At 47.4% G+C, this 17,986-nt stretch overlaps 1 protein-coding gene across 8 annotated transcripts in view; it reads left to right on the top strand.

The window, feature by feature from the left end:
- The window catches only part of HFM1 (helicase for meiosis 1), a 188,835-nt gene that overhangs the window by 43,487 nt on the left and 127,362 nt on the right, over positions 1 to 17,986 (top strand). Inside the window, exons 1-3 of one of the 8 annotated variants that reach the window (XM_075615551.1) lie at positions 9,953 to 9,982; positions 10,481 to 10,516; positions 12,805 to 12,888. The exons of 3 other annotated variants lie outside the window; for them this stretch is intronic. In XM_075615551.1, the coding sequence (XP_075471666.1) occupies positions 12,818 to 12,888 (71 nt within the window). In that variant the 5' untranslated portion in view covers positions 9,953 to 9,982; positions 10,481 to 10,516; positions 12,805 to 12,817. Of the gene's footprint in view, positions 1 to 9,952; positions 9,983 to 10,480; positions 10,517 to 10,641; positions 11,264 to 11,286; positions 11,371 to 12,804; positions 12,889 to 17,986 lie in introns of those variants that run through there. 4 more of the 8 variants (XM_075615556.1, XM_075615555.1, XM_075615557.1 and 1 more) reach the window with 4 other exon arrangements.

Genomic DNA, 17,986 nt, shown 5'->3' on the forward strand with positions numbered 1-17,986 from the left:
GCTCCTCCCGCCGCATGGATACCGGAGCTCCCGCGTGGCCGCGACCAGCACTGTTCCCCGCAATCACTCACCTCGCAGCAGCAGGTTGGGGAGATGGACCCTCTGACTGTGTCAGGGATGTGTTAGTGCAGTAAGGGAGCCCCTGCCTTAGCCCTGGAGTTAGGCCTCATGGGATGTCAGGCCACAGCCTCTTTATACTATATTTCTCTGTGACTTCCCGGGCGAGGGGTCACAGTGACAATACACCCCTCGTTGTAGAGCCCCCGGTCTGGGCTAGCCACCGCTATGTTTATTTTAGCTTTTTAAGCCAAATCGTGCTGAGATGGCTGCAGATTCTGCAAAGGCCCAGATGGAGCTCTAGGTGCAAGCGGCCATCTTGGATAACCGTAATCAGGAAGTCCTTGTCTATAATTTTGAGGGGGTCGTGTTAATTTCCCAGAGTGGCTTTGCAGAGTTTTCTTGCTAACATGGTGTGAGCTTTATTACCTCTCTCGTAGAATTTCTACGAGGTTACCCTCATGGCTTGTTCAGCTCGATTTGATAGGGATAGGTTTAGTTTCCCCATTACTCGCATGATCTTGACAATAGTGCTAATTGAGAGAGACATTTTATGGGCACTGTTAGAGACATGTGCAGAGGTACAACCCGAGAGACCGATTTGGGGGAAATTAAACCATGGCTTTATTCAGCCCATCACTTTAAACAACGCAGAAACCACAAAATAAATAAAACGACCTATCCCTGTGTAGGGGCTAACTCACTTCCCCAGTCCCTATCTGCAGGGCTGGGAGGATAAGCTTCTTACCAACCTCTAACCCCCAAAGTGCAAGCAGGGGGCCTTTGTCAGTCTCTGAGTCTGGGTTGGGGTCCGTTGAGGGGACACCCTCTGGTGGGTTCCAGGGTCCACTGTGCCCTGGAATAGAGGTCTGGTTCCTGGTATCTTGATGTCAGCACAACCCTGTGCTCAAGACAATGTCTCTGCTGGCAACAGAGTTGTGACTGTTCAAGAGTCTCTCTCCTGCAGTTTCAGCAGGAGGATTTTCTATATGTCTGATTAGCCAGGTGGAGACTGGTTAAATGACTTTGGCTGCAGTTGACCAGCCCTTGCTGGATTCCTCAGACCATTACAGGCTTTCTATTGAAGCCTCCTTTAGACAGGGTTAAGTCCCTGTTACAGGCACCTTCTAGTTTGGCCAGTTTAGCTGAATGATCCTGAATTCTTTTCAGTATGGCTTTCTTTCTATGAGATGCGATTCTAATAATTTGCTCTCTCATGTACGCCTAGTGGGCTTTACATATTGTTATATGTGAAAAGTCGGGGGAACTCATAGTGGAGAAAAAGAAACCCAGCTCTTCACTTAGTAGTTCTAGAAACTCTGGGACACATGACATGGATTCGTTCAATCTGCACTGTCGGGGCATGGTCAGTGGGGCCACATTTTGAATCAATATACTGATCATCGCATGATCTGACCAGGTGATACTATATATTTCTGCTATATATTTTTGGGGGTTCAGGGAGGAGTAGGATTTGTGTGTTCGAGAAGAATGTATAATCTCACTCTATAGGGTGGACAAGGGGAAAACAGGGGAAACCTGAAAGCGTCACACCCAAGCACAGCCCTGGAGTGGGTCCAGGACAAGCACATTGTTACCAGTAAAAAATAATATAACATTATTACAGCACTTATTTAAACCAAGAGCTAGAGGCCCCACAAAGTGGAGTCAGGCACCTAACAGTTGCAGGTAACAGTAGGGTATCCCTTAAAGGAATATAACCTTGCATGTAAACTAACGATATATATACAAAGGGGGGTTTGGTTGGGGGGGTCTGCTGGCACTAAGGCTGTGTAACGATGCACTCACCACAAACATGACGTGACCGCGAGGCTGAGGTGGGGATTTGATAAACACCAACCCACAGCCACAGGACTACGCGTGCTGCTGTTACCTGAGTGGCAAACAGGAGGACTGATCCTCCGCCACTGGGATTCTGGGCTGTATACGTTCGCTAGCACACAGCGCCACCACCAGAGAGAGATCCTAACGCAATAGGATAACCTCTCACAGGAACCCACCAATCACAAATAAGAATACACACACTGTATAGCTAACTTATCTTTACTGGAATATAACGAATAATGTTGATAATAACAAGGCCGCACCCACACCATACCCAGCCCACCGCAGCACACCCCTGGTGGAACCCCCAAAGTACAGAGGTGCCTGGGCACTTAACCTGTTAGTGTCCACAGACAGGCCCACCCAAAGAGTGTGGTTGTGGTAGCACTACCCACAGTGTATATGGCTGTAGGTGCACATGCAGCTGGGATACCTCCCTGGTCTTAGTCCAGGCCAGGCCGTCGTGGAAGATGGTTCTGCTGTTCAGCGACGTGTTCCTACGCCGCTCAGTTCCTCAGGCGTCCGCCTCTGGAGGGACCTCCCGTTGGATTGTACCACAGTCCACGCACACCGTGTGCGTCTTGTCACCGGTGTGCTGTAATCTTCCTATAAGCAGCTACTACGGAAAGGGTCCCTAACTATGGGCTTTCCCTGCAGCAGCCACAAGCTAAGGCTAAGGCCCCGGTAACACAGCTGTAACGCGCGCCCGCGAGATTGGCGGCGTGTTCAGCCGATTCCCCGGTCTGCAGCTCACTGCAGGAAGAGAGACCGGGGGGGGGCGTGGCGGGGCAGTGACGGGGGCATGGCCATGACGTCACACGGGAGGTTCGCCCTCATTGGCTGAACTGCCGGGGGGCGTGCCTAATCGCTTGACGCGAGTCCTGCTCTCAATTCTATTGAGAGCAGGAGCAACTCTCGCCCGAGCGCTGCGGCCCCCCTCGCAGCGGGCCCGGCGCCATTAAGGGGAGGGCTCTCGTCCGTGCAGCGTCTGCCACAGCGGACGCTGTAGTATGCAGCGGGGGCAAAGCCTAAGGTGAGTCGGGGCCTAGCTGGGAACTATGGGGGGGTCTGTGGCCTAGTTCAGGGGCCACTGGCACCCTGAACACCTCACCCTTCTCTGTCCCTGCTCCGACTCCCTCGCGCTCCAAATGTATCTCTTTTCCCCTCAGGGGATCTGGGGAGCCCTATTGGCTGTGCTGCGTCTCATGAGTACCTGTCCCTGGGGCTGCTGGGAGCTGTAGTTCCCTCTGGAAGCCTGTATCTATTGGCCGCCGCACTGCCCTAGCTACTGCGCATGCACAAGGCTTCAATGCGCATGCGCCCTTAACAAAGATGGCCACCGCCTGTAGTACCGAACCGCCCCAGAGCTCCCGATACCGCCACAGACCTCCTGCAGAGTAGCTGGCACCTGACCGGGTCTGCCTGCCACGCCGGCGTCTCCCTGTAGCCTCCCCCCTCCCCCCCCAGAAGATAAAGGGACCAGGGGACATGGCTACAGAGGCATTAAATATAACTTCTGTATAAAATCAATTTGTATATTCTTATACATATACAATAGTAAACATGATACTATCCTTCTGGGGAAAAAATTAGCTGTGTGTGCCGTGCACGCGCATGTTAAGTGAAACTTCTTTGACTTTTGACACAGAAATTGTATTGGTGATGTTTTAATTAAAAATCAAAATACAATTTCATTGCCAAAACACAAATAAATTTGACTTAGAACACGCGTGCTCGGCACACATCCCCTGTATTTGCTATTTTGCACTAAGCTTGAATTGTGTGACGTATGCGTGTGACGTATGCGTGTGACAGTGTGTGTGTCTGTGTGTGTGTGATACACTGGGTGTGGGTGTGGGTGGCTGGTCTGCGCTACGTGTCCTATTCTCCTCTGGTGCTGCTGCCTATTTGCAATGTGCTGCCGAGCTCCAGAGGCCTCTGCGCATGCGCACCGGAGACCTCTGCTTGTGCACCAGCCTGAGTATTCTCCTGCGCATGCGTTGAGGGGGACGGCTCTCGCTGGTTATGGACAGAGCCTTTGCACATGCGTTGAGGGGGACGGCTCTCGCTGGCTATGGACAGAGCCTCTGCGCATGCGTTGAGGGGGACGGCTGCTGGTATGAATGTGTATGCGATGACAGACGGCGCCACTAATGTCTGCGTTGAGATGGACTGGTGAATCCATACGCCAGAACATCCCCTCTGTTCCTTCCTCCCATCCTACACCTCTTCCTAACTCTCCTCCTGCCTTCCTTGACTCTTTTTCCACTGTCTCAAAGGAGGATGTGTCGCTGTTGATCGCCTCTTCTCCCTCTACCACTTGCCCTCTTGACCCCATTCCCTCCCATCTCCTAAAACCTCTTGCTCCTACTATAATCCCTACGCTCACACACATTTTTAACTCCTCCCTCTGCTCTGGAACCTTTCCATCCTCCTTCAAACATGCAACAGTCATACCATTACTCAAAAACAGCAAGCTTGACCCTACCTGTCTTTCTAACTATCGACCTGTCTCCCTCCTGCCTTTTGCCTTTAAACTCCTTGAACGTCTTGTATTCTCTCGCTTGCTCCATTTTCTCAACACCTATTCTCTCCTAGACCCTCTACAATCTGGCTTCCGCACTGCTCACTCCACCGAAACAGCCCTCACTAAAATAACTGACGACCTCCATGCTGCCAAAGACAGAGGTCATTACACTCTGCTCATATTACTCGACCTCTCTGCAGCATTTGACACAGTGGACCACCCTCTTCTCCTCCACATTCTCCATACTCTAGGTATTCGGAACAAAGCTCTATCCTGGATCTCATCCTACCTCTCCCATCGTACTTTCAGTGTCTCTTCTGCTAACACCTCCTCCTCCTCTATTGATCTCTCTGTGGGGGTACCCCAGGGCTCTGTCCTGTGACCTCTTCTCTTTTCTCTGTACACACTCTCTCTAGGTGACCTAATAACATCTTTTGGGTTTAATTATCACCTCTATGCCGACGACACACAAATATACTTTTCAACACCTGACCTTACACCTGCTGTACAAACCAAAGTTTCTGAATGTCTCTCTGCTATATCATCCTGGATGGCCCTCCGACGCCTTAAACTCAACATGGCTAAAACAGAGCTCCTCATACTTCCTCCCAAACCTGGCCCTACTACCTCCTTCCACATTACTGTTGGAACTACCATCATTCACCCAGTAGCCCAAGCATGCTGCCTAGGGGTCACACTCGACTCCTCTCTCACATTCGCCCCTCACATTCAAAACATTTCTAAAACTTGTCGCTTTTTTCTCCGCAATATAACAAAGATACGCCCTTTCCTCTGTTGCTCGACTGCTAAAACTCTGACTCAGGCCCTCATTCTCTCGAGTCTTGATTACTGCAACCTCCTTCTGTCCGGCCTTCCTGCCTCTCACCTGTCTCCCCTACAATCTATCCTAAATGCTGCTGCCAGAATCACTCTACTCTTTCCTAGATCTGTCTCAGCATCTCCCCTCATGAAATCCCTCTCCTGACTTCCGATCAAATCCCGCATCTCACATTCCATTCTTCTCCTCACTTTTAAAGCTTTACATTCTTCTGCCCCTCCTTACATCTCATCCCTAATTTCTCGTTATGCACCATCCAGACTCTTGCGTTCTTCTCAAGGATGTCTTCTTTCTACCCCTTTTGTATCTAAAGCCCTCTCCCGCCTTAAACCTTTTTCACTGACTGCCCCACACCTCTGGAATGCCCTTCCCCTCAGTACCCGACTAGCACCCTCTCTATACACCTTTAAGACCCACCTTAAGACACACTTGCTTAAAGAAGCATATGAATAGCACTGTGGATATTCTGAACACATGATACATAAGCTTGGCCCCCTGCAGACGCACTTACCAGAACTCCCTCCTACTGTCTCTGTACGTTCTACCTACCTACCAATTAGACTGTAAGCTCCTCGGGGCAGGGACTCCTCTTCCGAAATGTTACTTTTATGTCTAAAGCACTTATTCCCATGATCTATTATTTATATTATCTGTTATTTATTTGATTACCACATGTATTACTACTGTGAAGCGCTATGTACATTAATGGCGCTATATAAATAAAGACATACAATACAATACTGTGGGCATGGAGGTAACTGCGTGGCTGACGGCTTCATCTGCCAGCGCTGACGTCATTTCCATATCCGTTCCACTTCTGCATCTCCACGATGCTGGTTTGTACCAGCGGGTGGGGGGAGGGGTGGGGGGAGCGGCGCCGGCGGCGCATGTGATTTTTAGGTGTAGCCATGCTGTAAAATGGACTACAGTCATCTCTCCTGCTTGCAGTAAGGCCTGGTAAGTTGTGGGAATGCCAGCAGTAATTATGGAGGTTTGCCCTCATACCCTGGTAAGGTGCCCTATGTATGGGTGGGAGTGGCCACATACTCTGAATCCATAATTAGTGATGTCAGAGTTGTGCCTGCCTCCAGAGGATACATAAGGCACAGCACTGCTCAAAAGTTAGTTGGTTGTAGTTGTTGGAGTAAGGAGCAAGTCTGAGTACAGACTTGGGAGGAGGCGGCTCACTAGACTGTGACCAGGGACCTGGCACAGAGAATATCTCCCTGAGGGGAGATAGGTAATCCACCAGATTTGGAAGACATACCTTTCAAAGGGCAGTGCAGTGAGCATGAGCGGCTGAGCACAACCGCTGTGAGGGGCAGCTGGCCCACCTCACTTCAATAAAGATGGCCTTGTTCAATCATACCTACGTGTGCAAGCGTGGAATAATTATACAGAGGGATGCACCACAGAGGAGTTCCTCACCAGGACCATCCACAAGCGGACGCTTGGATCCTGATGAGTTGGAGGCGCTGCACTGGATATAGGTAGGACTCAAGTACACTACCTCAGCTACCTGTCTGGGTTGGCAATCCCCACACAACATCATGCGGGAGACTCAGGAGTCCTGTTGCCAACAGGTGCACCACCAGACACTACACTGTAATGGGGACTGGTTAGACCACAGGGGCCAATGTGAGATTGGGTGGGTCAGGCTAGGCCAAAAAATCCGTTACATAGGTTAGCAGGGCGGGTGGGAGCATGTCAGTGTTGGGGTCGGGCTGAGCCAGAACACAGCCCGGCCTCAACTGCCAGCACTTACTTCATGACGTCACATCTGTTTCCTTTTTCTGTCTGCACAATGCATTTTTGTCCCATTACGAATGAGGTGCCACTAAAGACGTTTCACTTCAAAAATGATTAGATATTTTTATTTTACATGCAGTAATTATGTCATCAATTTATTGGCGTCTGCTCTAATTAGCTGAAAGTTCAGCGTTTCAACCAATGGCTGATTTCCTTAATGTCAAGCTCCTGAAGTTACCATGATAACCTTTATACAGCACTGGGCTCTGACGAGCACTTCAAGTAATCAGAGATTAAAAAAAATTAAACACTTCGGAAAGTGCAAGTACAAATATAGAATGCCAGAAAGTGACCGGCAAATGATTCCTGCTTTAAAGTCCGTGGGGCCATAAGTGGTATTAGGATTAGGGGCGGCTGGGGGTGACAATGAGTCACAGACGCCTACTTACAGTATGTGTACAATCAGAAAAAGTGATGACATCTGTCAGGGACAATAAATAGAAGCTAAGTGTGAAAGAGCTGGGAATGTGTTAGCAAAAGTATAAAGTTGTAAATATATCATCCTAAATTTATCTGAAAAATAGATACAAATTGTTTGGGGGCAGAAGAGAATAGGCTTTCGAGTGAAAGATACCTGAAAAAGATGTTTCAAAAATAAAGATAACTTTGCAATAAAAATGGATGGGTGTGTGTGTGTCAGAGAGAGAAAATAAATAATATAGCAAAAATGTAGCAGCAGTGCTAGGGAGGGAGGTGTGTGTGTGTGTGTGTGTGTGTGTGTGTAGATAGCAGCAGTGCTGGGGAGGGAGGTGTGTGTGTGTGTAGATAGCAGCAGTGCTGGGGAGGGAGGTGTGTGTATGTGTGTGTGTGTGTGTGTGTGTGTAGATAGTAGCAGTGCTGGGGAGGGTGGTGTGTGTGTACTGTAGATAGCAGCAGTGCTGGGGAGGGAGGGAGGGGTGTGTGTAGATAGCAGCAGTGCTGGGGAGGGAGGGGTGTGTGTAGATAGCAGCAGTGCTGGGGAGGGAGGGAGGGGTGTGTGTAGATAGCAGCAGTGCTGGAGAGGGAGGGAGGGGTGTGTGTAGATAGCAGCAGTGCTGGGGAGGGAGGGAGGGGTGTGTGTAGATAGCAGCAGTGCTGGGGAGGGAGGGAGGGGTGTGTGTAGATAGCAGCAGTGCTGGGGAGGGAGGGAGGGGTGTGTGTAGATAGCAGCAGTGCTGGGGAGGGAGGGAGGGGTGTGTGTAGATAGCAGCAGTGCTGGGGAGGGAGGTGTGTGTGTGTGTGTGTGTGTGTGTGTGTAGATAGCAGCAGTGCTGGGGAGGGAGGGGTGTGTGTGTGTGTAGATAGCAGCAGTGCTGGGGAGGGAGGGGTGTGTGTGTAGATAGCAGCAGTGCTGGGGGAGGTGTGTGTGTGTGTGCAGATAGCAGCAGTGAATGGGGAGGGTGTGTGTGTGTGCAGATAGCAGCAGTGCTGGGGGAGGTGTGTGTGTGTGTATATATATCAGCAGTGCTGGGGGAGGTGTGTGTGTGCAGATAGCAGCAGTGAAGGGGGAGGGTGTGTGTGTGCAGATAGCAGCAGTGCTGGGGGAGGTGTGTGTGTAGATAGCAGCAGTGAAGGGGGAGGGTGGGTGTGTGTGTAGATAGCAGCAGTGCTGGGGGAGGTGTGTGTGTGTAGATAGCAGCAGTGCTGGGGGAGGGTGCGTGTGTGTATAGATAGCAGCAGTGAAGGGGGAGGATGCGTGTGTGTATAGATAGCAGCAGTGAGTGGGAGGGTGTGTGTAGATAGCAGCAGTGCTGGGGGAGGGTGCGTGTGTGTGGGTGTGTGTGTGTGTGTATAGATAGCAGCAGTGCTGGGGGAGGGGTGTGTGTGTGTGTGTGTGTGTGTGTGTGTAGATAGCAGCAGTGCTGGGGGAGGTGTGTGTGTGTGTAGATAGCAGCAGTGCTGGGGAAGGTGTGTGTGTAGATAGCAGCAGTGAAGGGGGAGGGTGTGTCTGTGTGTGTGTGTGTGTGTGTGTAGATAGCAGCAGTGCTGGGGGAGGTGTGTGTGTGTAGATAGCAGCAGTGCTGGGGGAGGTGTGTGTGTGTAGATAGCAGCAGTGCTGGGGGAGGTGTGTGTGTGTGTAGATAGCAGCAGTGCTGGGGGAGGTGTGTGTGTAGATAGCAGCAGTGCTGGGGGAGGTGTGTGTGTGTGTGTGTGTATAGATAGCAGCAGTGCTGGGGGAGGGTGTGTGTGTGTATAGATAGCAGCAGTGCTGGGGGAGGGTGTGTGTGTGTATAGATAGCAGCAGTGCTGGGGGAGGGTGTGTGTGTGTATAGATAGCAGCAGTGCTGGGGGAGGGTGTGTGTGTATAGATAGCAGCAGTGCTGGGGGAGGGTGTGTGTGTGTATAGATAGCAGCAGTGCTGGGGGAGGTGTGTGTGTGTGTATAGATAGCAGCAGTGCTGGGGGAGGTGTGTGTGTGTATAGATAGCAGCAGTGCTGGGGGAGGTGTGTGTGTGTATAGATAGCAGCAGTGCTGGGGGAGGTGTGTGTGTGTGTGTGTGTATAGATAGCAGCAGTGCTGGGGGAGGTGTGTGTGTGTGTGTGTATAGATAGCAGCAGTGCTGGGGGAGGTGTGTGTGTGTGTATAGATAGCAGCAGTGCTGGGGGAGGTGTGTGTGTGTGTGCAGATAGCAGCAGTGCTGGGGGAGGTGTGTGTGTGTGTGTGTGTGTATAGATAGCAGCAGTGCTGGGGGAGGTGTGTGTGTGTGTGTGTATAGATAGCAGCAGTGCTGGGGGAGGTGTGTGTGTGTGTGTGTGTGTGTGTGTGTGTGTGTGTGTGTGTGTGTGTGTGTGTGTGTGTGTGTGTGTGTGTGTGTGTGTGTGTGTGTGTGTGTGTGTGTGTGTATAGATAGCAGCAGTGCTGGGGGAGTGGCCATTTCCTCCCCCTCCCCCCTCCCCCCTCACTCTGTAATGGCTGCCGGCTGTGAGGTAACTTATGGATTCCTCCCATGAAACATTGATCACAATTGCACACCACACTGATTTAATACTAAGTTTATTAAGAGCCATGACATGACTATGTATGTGGGTGTAAGTATCAAGGCAAATATGCTGCAAACAAATGCACTATGTGCAGCAATTACCAAAACCTCACTCAAATCAATAGGATTTCTTTCTTTCATACATATGATGCAATTGTTTTGCCAATGAATGACACCACATTTTCACCCCTTTCTGTTGTTATATATATATATATATATATTTGATAGAAGGTCACTGGCACTCCTGTAGCTAATCAGTGGTGGGCTGGTGCATGTCCCATAGAAATAATAAAAACATACATTACCATGAAGTGGCAAAGAGGCGACAGCACTCAGACAGTTTGAAGCAGTATTATGTATTAAACATATAGCACATATCTCCGATATGTTCTATATATATATATATATATATATATAATTTCTTTTTTTTCTATTTTACTTTTAGAAATCCTCATACATCTTAACGTCTCCATTGTAATAAGTATGTATACCGTTATGATATATATGTATGTAGCAGGGTTCCCCCTTGGCCCCCTTACCTCTGCTTAGCGGGGGGACCCCGCGACGTATCGGGGAGCTGCAGGGGCAAGCGGGTTGCCGGGGGCTCCCGGAGGCGTCTGCAGCAAGGCGTCACAATCTTCTATGCGGTCGCGTGTGCGCAGTATAGCGCCAAAAGTCTGACGCCCATGTTGGGGTTGGCGTGAGAGTTTGCGCATGCGTAAGGGAGCGAACCAGCAGCCAATGACAAAGCTCTGTTTACAGAAACTACAGCCCCCACAATGCCTAGGGGCAGTCACATGTTGCGCGATAGCCAATAGGGCTCTAGGATTTCCCTGCTGACAGGATATAGTCATCAGGCAGAGACCACGCTAGTCAGTCGGAGCTGGGACAGAGTAAGGGTAGGGTGTACATGTGCAGGGAGCCAGTAGCCCCTGCACTAGGCCAGAGATCCCCCCTTAGGCCCCGACTCCCCTCAGCCCATAGGATAGGGACACGGTCCTGTCGAACCAGCATAAGTGAGGTCACAGCCAGGAAGCGTTTACATCCTGGGCCTTGGTGATCAGACTAGATCACCCTCTGCAGTATCCGAAGTCAGAGACATTCTAAAGGTGGATCACTCCATGCGGAAGCCATCCACCGTAGAGGCGGAGGCGTCGTGGATCACCCTTCTGGATCGGCGGATCCAAAGTACAGCATCTAAGCGCCCGGGTGTGGACACACCCGGCAGGTACCTCATCACAACACGTGCACCATCCATCTACTCAAATTAGTGGACAGCGCTGTCTCACACTTGGATGGGCTTGGGACTCTTGGGACACGGTGTTGGGGAATAAGGTGTGGGGTTACGGCCCTGCGAGGCCTAGTGTTATAGAGTGACACTGTTGTTATCTTTGCTCTACATATAGTAAACTGTTTAACCATAATCTTGTGTGTTGGTTACTGTGTGTGGGTCCTGTGTCGGGTTATTCTACACACTAGAATCCTGCACTACGAGTATCGTTCCAGGATACACCCCAGGTTCCCATCAGCGGAGGTTCAGGCTTCCTGTGAGCCTAACAGGTATTATTGCACCAGACACGGTAATACATTTAGATTCCCACACATAGTCCCTATCTCCGAGGGGGGGAGAGGAACTGTGTTACATGTATGTATATATGTATGTAGCGCACTTCCCCCACCCCCTGGGAGATGTGTGGCTACGGTATATGTGGGTGGTGCGATACCTGTGGCTCAAAGGAGGCCTGAGCCTCCGCTGCTGGGAACCTGACAGCTAGCCCTAGCTGACGCGTGCGCATAACAGCGTTTCCCTAAGTCAGCATATGTGAGGCTTACGCTGTTAGGAGCTCAGTTTACCATCTTCATCTGGATAACGCTGTGTGTGGGCTATAATTTGGAGTCAAACTGGCTGTTACCGCTCATTATTGACATCTTAGGAGGACACCTCAGGATACACACGTCTCATTAACAGACATTATTAACCCTCTAGGGACAGTCCTCATTCCATTTGGATACAGCATCCACCAACTCCATTTTATTATATTTCAATCAAGTTTTCCATTTATGTTCATGGTCACTCTATGTCAGATTTTGATTAAATTGTGTATTATTTATGTTTATGGGATTGTGCGCTCTTTAATGTTGTGTGTGTATGTATATTTATATGTATGTATATGTGTGTGTATGTATGTATGTATGTATGTATATATATATATATATATATATACACACACTGAGCATGAGATAAAAGGTGGCGCTGTGTGCTCATTTGCATGTCATTTCCCAGAATCCCTTGCTGCAGTGGAAGTGCTGTGTGCTGGGTGATAATGGTGAAAGACAGGGTTGCAGACCTGTCTAAGACATGCAAATGAATATACAGGAATATTTACAGTTGCTATATATATATATATATATACACTGTATATAATGAAGGGAGAAAGAGATTGGGAACAAAAGTAGAGAAAAAAATAGGAGGAATTAAAAGTTTGTGAAAAGAAGATGAAATCCATAAGGGGAGGAAATGAGAGAGGAAGAATAAGAGACTGGGCACTTATTCTGTAAAGGGCAAAAAGTGCTATCGCACGGAGCTGCCATTGAAGTTAATGGGGCCTTCCGTATGATGACCTGTATTGGCGCTAATCGTACTTTACAGAAGAAGGGCTAAAGATGTGTGGGGAAAAAGAGAGAAAAAAACACATCTTCGTTAAGCGTGCCAAATAAGGAAACAAATCTCTAATCCTGTTATCTTTTTTTTCTTTGTGGTCAATTTAGTTGAGAATTGAAGATGGATGATTCTGAGGAGTCTGGACGGTACCTGGCGGGTTTGTTCTTTGAGAGACCAGATACAAATAATATGTAAGATGACAGTGTCTGACACATTTGGTCACTGAGTAAAATGACCTGAATTAGATCTTTTTACAGGTCTGCATTAAACAAAAGTGAAAAAATAAGGGGTGCTAAAGTGAAATACCTAACAATAATAAAAAGTGATTATTAAATTATAATCTGTGTAAAAGTTACCTCAAACAAAAAGATTTGCAGGTCCTTGAAGAAAATTGGTGTTCTGCAGCAGGAGTAATAGGGGATCTTGATTCCCCTATAAACAAATTGGCAAATAGGAATAAAACCAATTATCTCTAACGAATGCAGAGCCTACTGTGCCGAGGTGCCTAAGGATGAAGCATTCAAAACAAGTATATAAAATATGAAATACACATTTATTAAAAAATTCACAATCAACAATAACAATATCTAGAATATTGCTTGAGATACCTGAGCCTTACTTGAGCTGAATGATATATAGCAATATTATGATCCAATATACATCCTACTTAATATGTCCATATATCTTTAATCCATAGTGGCAAGAGGTTAATGTTGTCTAGATAGGTAGGTAGGGTCTTGAGACTCCAACAAGGGGTCCCTGAATAACTTCAATAGTTGGTCGAATAAAGCGCTTTATTATAATTCCGGAAACTGGAGCATCCTCTATCTCTCTAAAGAAGATTTATGCACTGCAAGATATATAGGTGTCTATCAAAGTCAAACAGCTAACCAAAAAACTGCACCAGATTTATCAAAGAAAGGGGGAAATAGCATTGATTTCTCTTTGCTCCAGTGTTGCAGTTAGGGGACCTTGTTTAATACACACCTTGGAATTATTAGTAGAAAACGAAAAGCAAGTGTTTTTTTTAATGTACATGACTGTGTCCTCTATAAAGCCCAAACCTAAACTTCCATAAATGTTAGGAAGTGATCAGAGAACCTACATCTTTGCCGGGACCACCATATTTGGTAGTAAATGACGATGATGCTCTCACTTAAGAGGAGCCAGCAGCATTATTTGTGCTGGCAGGTTTGTGGATTCATCTAATTTATGGGGTTAGTCCGGCATAGATTGATAGCAGTGCCCAACTATTGGTTATAGGAAGTAACCTGGTGATTTAATTTTCTTTTTATCATGTATTGTAATACGTGATAACTAAAAATCCCTTTATTATTTTCTGTTAATAAATCATAAATCATTTTCTGATGTACCATGTCCTTTTATGGTTGTAAAGTACTGCTTGATAAACGGGCATTGATAAGTTCACGTGTGTAAGAACTATGTAGAATCACAAATGTATTTATTTATAAAATGTTTTACCAGGAAGTAATACATTGAGAGTTACCTCTCGTAGGTGCCAGCTCAAAGGTGCAATCTGTTATTTGCTTAAACCTACTTAATGTTGAGTTTTTCTGTTCTCAGCAGGTACTGTACTCACTTTAGTGCTTTTGTATAAAAAGACTGCCCTTTTTTACCACATGAAAGCAGATTAATTTGCTGTATACTGTATACTACATTAATATAAAAAAAAAATTCACTTAATTTTTTATTAAGTTTTTCCAACAGTTGTGGGCGGGGGAATACAGAAATCAAAAGGGGGGGGGGGGGCAGGAATGGTTCAACATTCCCGAAGAGCCCATTTCCCATAGTAAAAATATGTAATACATGACCACTGGCCAAAATGAATAGTTTTACACTTATACACTTCAACATCATTTCAGATCAATTCTGTTCATAACCCTCTTTATCGTATGTTTTTCGGATGGCTGACCCACAGAGCAAACTGGAGAACAGAGAGAGCCTCATTGGAGGATATTGGCTGATCTATGGGTGGATGTCCCTGCCTGTTGAGAGTTTCATAAATCAGCCACAGCTGCTGTACCTTTTGAAACTTTGAGCAGGAATCTCTCCGAATCCCAGTGAGTCTCTCCATTTTGAGAGTGTACCATATTCTTGTTCTTATCTGGTTAAGAACCGTCAGGTTCGGGCTCATCCACGCCTCTGCTATGGCACAGCGTGTTGCTGTCATATGGCTAATAAGTTTATTTTGGTACCTATCCATGTTTTCCTGGGGTTTGTTTAGGAGACATACCCATGGTTCGAGAGGGAAGTCAAAACCCAGAAATCTCTGTGTCAGCCTGTGAGCCCCTCTCCAGAGCTCCGTCACCCAGGGGCACAGCCACCACATATGAATAAACAGGGCGCGTTGACCGCAACCTTTAGGACACATAGGGGACGTGCCCGGATACATTTTAGCCAGACGCTCTGGGGTTAGGTATCACCGATATAAAACTTTATAAGCATTTTCTTTGATCTGTGTACATATAGACCTTGTGGCCGCTGCTTCAAATATTTTCTCCCATATTTCTGGTTCCAGAGTTTGGCCCAAATCTCTTTCCCATTGTGTTATAAAAGGGAATTCTTTTTCCAGAGAAGGGAGAAAGATAGAAGAATAAATAGTTGATGCCGACCTTCTTTGGTTTGAAGCCTTGCGGCACAGTGTCTCTTAAAATGTCAGGGGTGTGGGTATGCCATCATCGTTCTTTCTGCCGCCTCGGACAGGCAAGTATTAAGTTCCCCACTGCAGGTCGCCAGCTCCCTCAAGAGTTTTTTAGAAGGGTTTTTGTGGGATTGCTCTAGATTTGTGATTATTACGTTCAACTTGTCTATTGTAGCTTGTCTTGCCTTTTTTCTGTTTGCCGCTATTCCGATTAGTTTGCCTCTTAAAACAGACTTATGGGCTTCCCAGATGGATGACTGGTTTGGGACACTCCCAGCATTGGAAGAAAAAAAAATCCATAATATCAAGTCAGGCACCTTGAGATATTCTATGAGTTTCAGATGGTCGTCCGGGCTTTGGCACATCTGGCTCTGTGGCAATGGGGCTGACCTGTCTAATTTTTTGTCCAGGGTCATGTTGAAGTCCCCGCCTAGTATAATTTGGCCCTTTGCCACGGAACCCAGCTTTTTTGAAGAAGGTGGAGAAGAATTTGGAACGGCCAGAGTTAGGGGCGTTAACATTAGCGATTGTCTCAGGTACCCTGCATGGAGTGGAGATGACAATCAGGTATCTCCCCTCGACATCCGACACCACCTTGATCGGGGTGAATAGAAACCCTTTATGGAGCAGGATCGCCACAACTTTTTTTTTTTTTTACCGGAGCTGAGGCTAAAAATATCAGTGAGAAATGTTTATCATAAATACTGTACGTAGGGGTGTTTCTATAGTGTGTCTCCTGCAGTAGTATAATATCCCCTGCCGTTTTCTTGTAGTCTGTTAGTGCAATCCGCCTTTTTTGGGGGATATTGAGGACTTTAGTGTTATGTGTTATTACCTTAATCGACATCGTTGTGGAATATGGTCTTTGTTAAATTTCGTAGGGTTGGTAAGATTTCTTGATGCATGGTTAGGTTAGGTTGCACCTTCAGGGGAGAAAAAGGGGGGAGGGGTGGGAGAGAGAGAAACAAAACAAACGGTCCAGTAATTACACAGAATCTGGACTGTGGAGCCCTAACTCTAGGGTGTGGGGAGGGGGGTTTAGGGCTATAGAAACTGGGAGGACGATGTGGACTCAGAACAGCAATCATCTCTACCAACGTGCCTGCCGGCGATAGATGGTGAGAGCCACGTCCGGTAGGGGAAGGAGGGAAGAGCAAGCAGAGTCAAAAACAAAAAGTGGCGTTCTGGTCAAATATAACTTGTATTTGGGGACCTTCATACAACAAACTTCCTTCTTGATAACTTGTTCACAACTGAACCGAAACATACTTATACAGACTATTTTTCACAACATTTATGTAACTCTTTTTGTAACCAACAGTGCAACAGTGGGGGGCAATTTGTATTTTTTCCCCCCTCCCCCCAGATATAAACTGATACGGCTGCCAATTAACTGTGTATATCAATAGATGCAACCACAACTCAAATGCTTAGTAACTCTTAAGTCTCTAGACCTCTTAACATTGTTTTCTGACTGTAACTTTATCATGAAAAACTGTGGCAGATGTCAGGACCCATTCCTTTTCTTGATCTGTAGCTTCTTTTGTGATTCTGTACCTCCTAGCTATACGTGGGAACATAGGTTCACCAGGTAAACTGGCAGATGGGGTCTTAGAGGGAAGACTGTTTTTATATCTGAATGTATAGAGTTATTTCAAAGTCTCACTCATCTCTCTTCTTGCTTTGGGTTACAGATCGCTAGTGGCAAATGGCCAGATCAGTGGTCCTTAGTCGTAAACCCCGCATGCCCTAAATGGGCTTATGGGGCGTGTTTACCTTAAACCCATACGAGTGGGATAATCAGCCGACTGCCTTTGGAACAGGAGCTGGATCAGAGGGAATTCTGGTGGTTTGTCGCTTGTCTTGCACTTTGTGCCATTCTGGAGCCGTAGTTTGCTGAGGTCTGGGAGTCTTGAGGTCTTGTGGTGTTGTGATGCCCAGACTTTCCAGATAGGTAGCAGCTTTGTCCAGATCCCTTAAAGCGTATGCTCGGCCTTCACCAGAATTTTGCAAGGGAATCCCCAGCGATAGCGAACGCTCTTGTCATGTAGAACTTCGGTCACCGGTCGTAGGTTCCTTTGTTCAGCCAGAGTAGATGGGGCTTTATCTTGGAACATCTGAAGGAGCATGTTTTCCAATGTGAGCGATCGTTCCGCGCAGGTTACTTGTAGGAGAGCCTCTTTTAGTTTTGTAGTAATTTAATCTGAGGATCACATCTCTGGGCGTATCACCAGATGGGGGTCTGGGACGCAGGGCCCAGTGGCACCTGTCCATTAGGAGTTGCTCTCTAGGTAGGTCTGGCAAGAGGACTCTGAACCATCTAATCAGGAATTCTTCCAGGTCCAACACCGATTCCACGATATTGCAGATTCTCAAGTTGTTTCTTCTGGCCCGGATGTCTGCATCTTCCTGTCTTCTGCTAATTTCGTCTATGCGGTTTTGCATAGGTTGGACTTTAGCTTCGGTGGATTGCAGGGCCTTTGCTGTGTCGTCAATTTTTTCTTCTAGGATATGTGTGCGGGATCCTAGGGCTGTTACGTCCTCCTTGATCCTATTTAGGGCCGTTTGGATTTCCGTTTGGACCATAGTCTGGAGTCTAAAGGAAAAGTTCTTCATTGTCTTGTTTT

The sequence above is a fragment of the Ascaphus truei genome, chromosome 10 (genome assembly GCF_040206685.1).
Source record: "Ascaphus truei isolate aAscTru1 chromosome 10, aAscTru1.hap1, whole genome shotgun sequence".
Taxonomy (NCBI): Eukaryota; Metazoa; Chordata; class Amphibia; order Anura; family Ascaphidae; genus Ascaphus; species Ascaphus truei.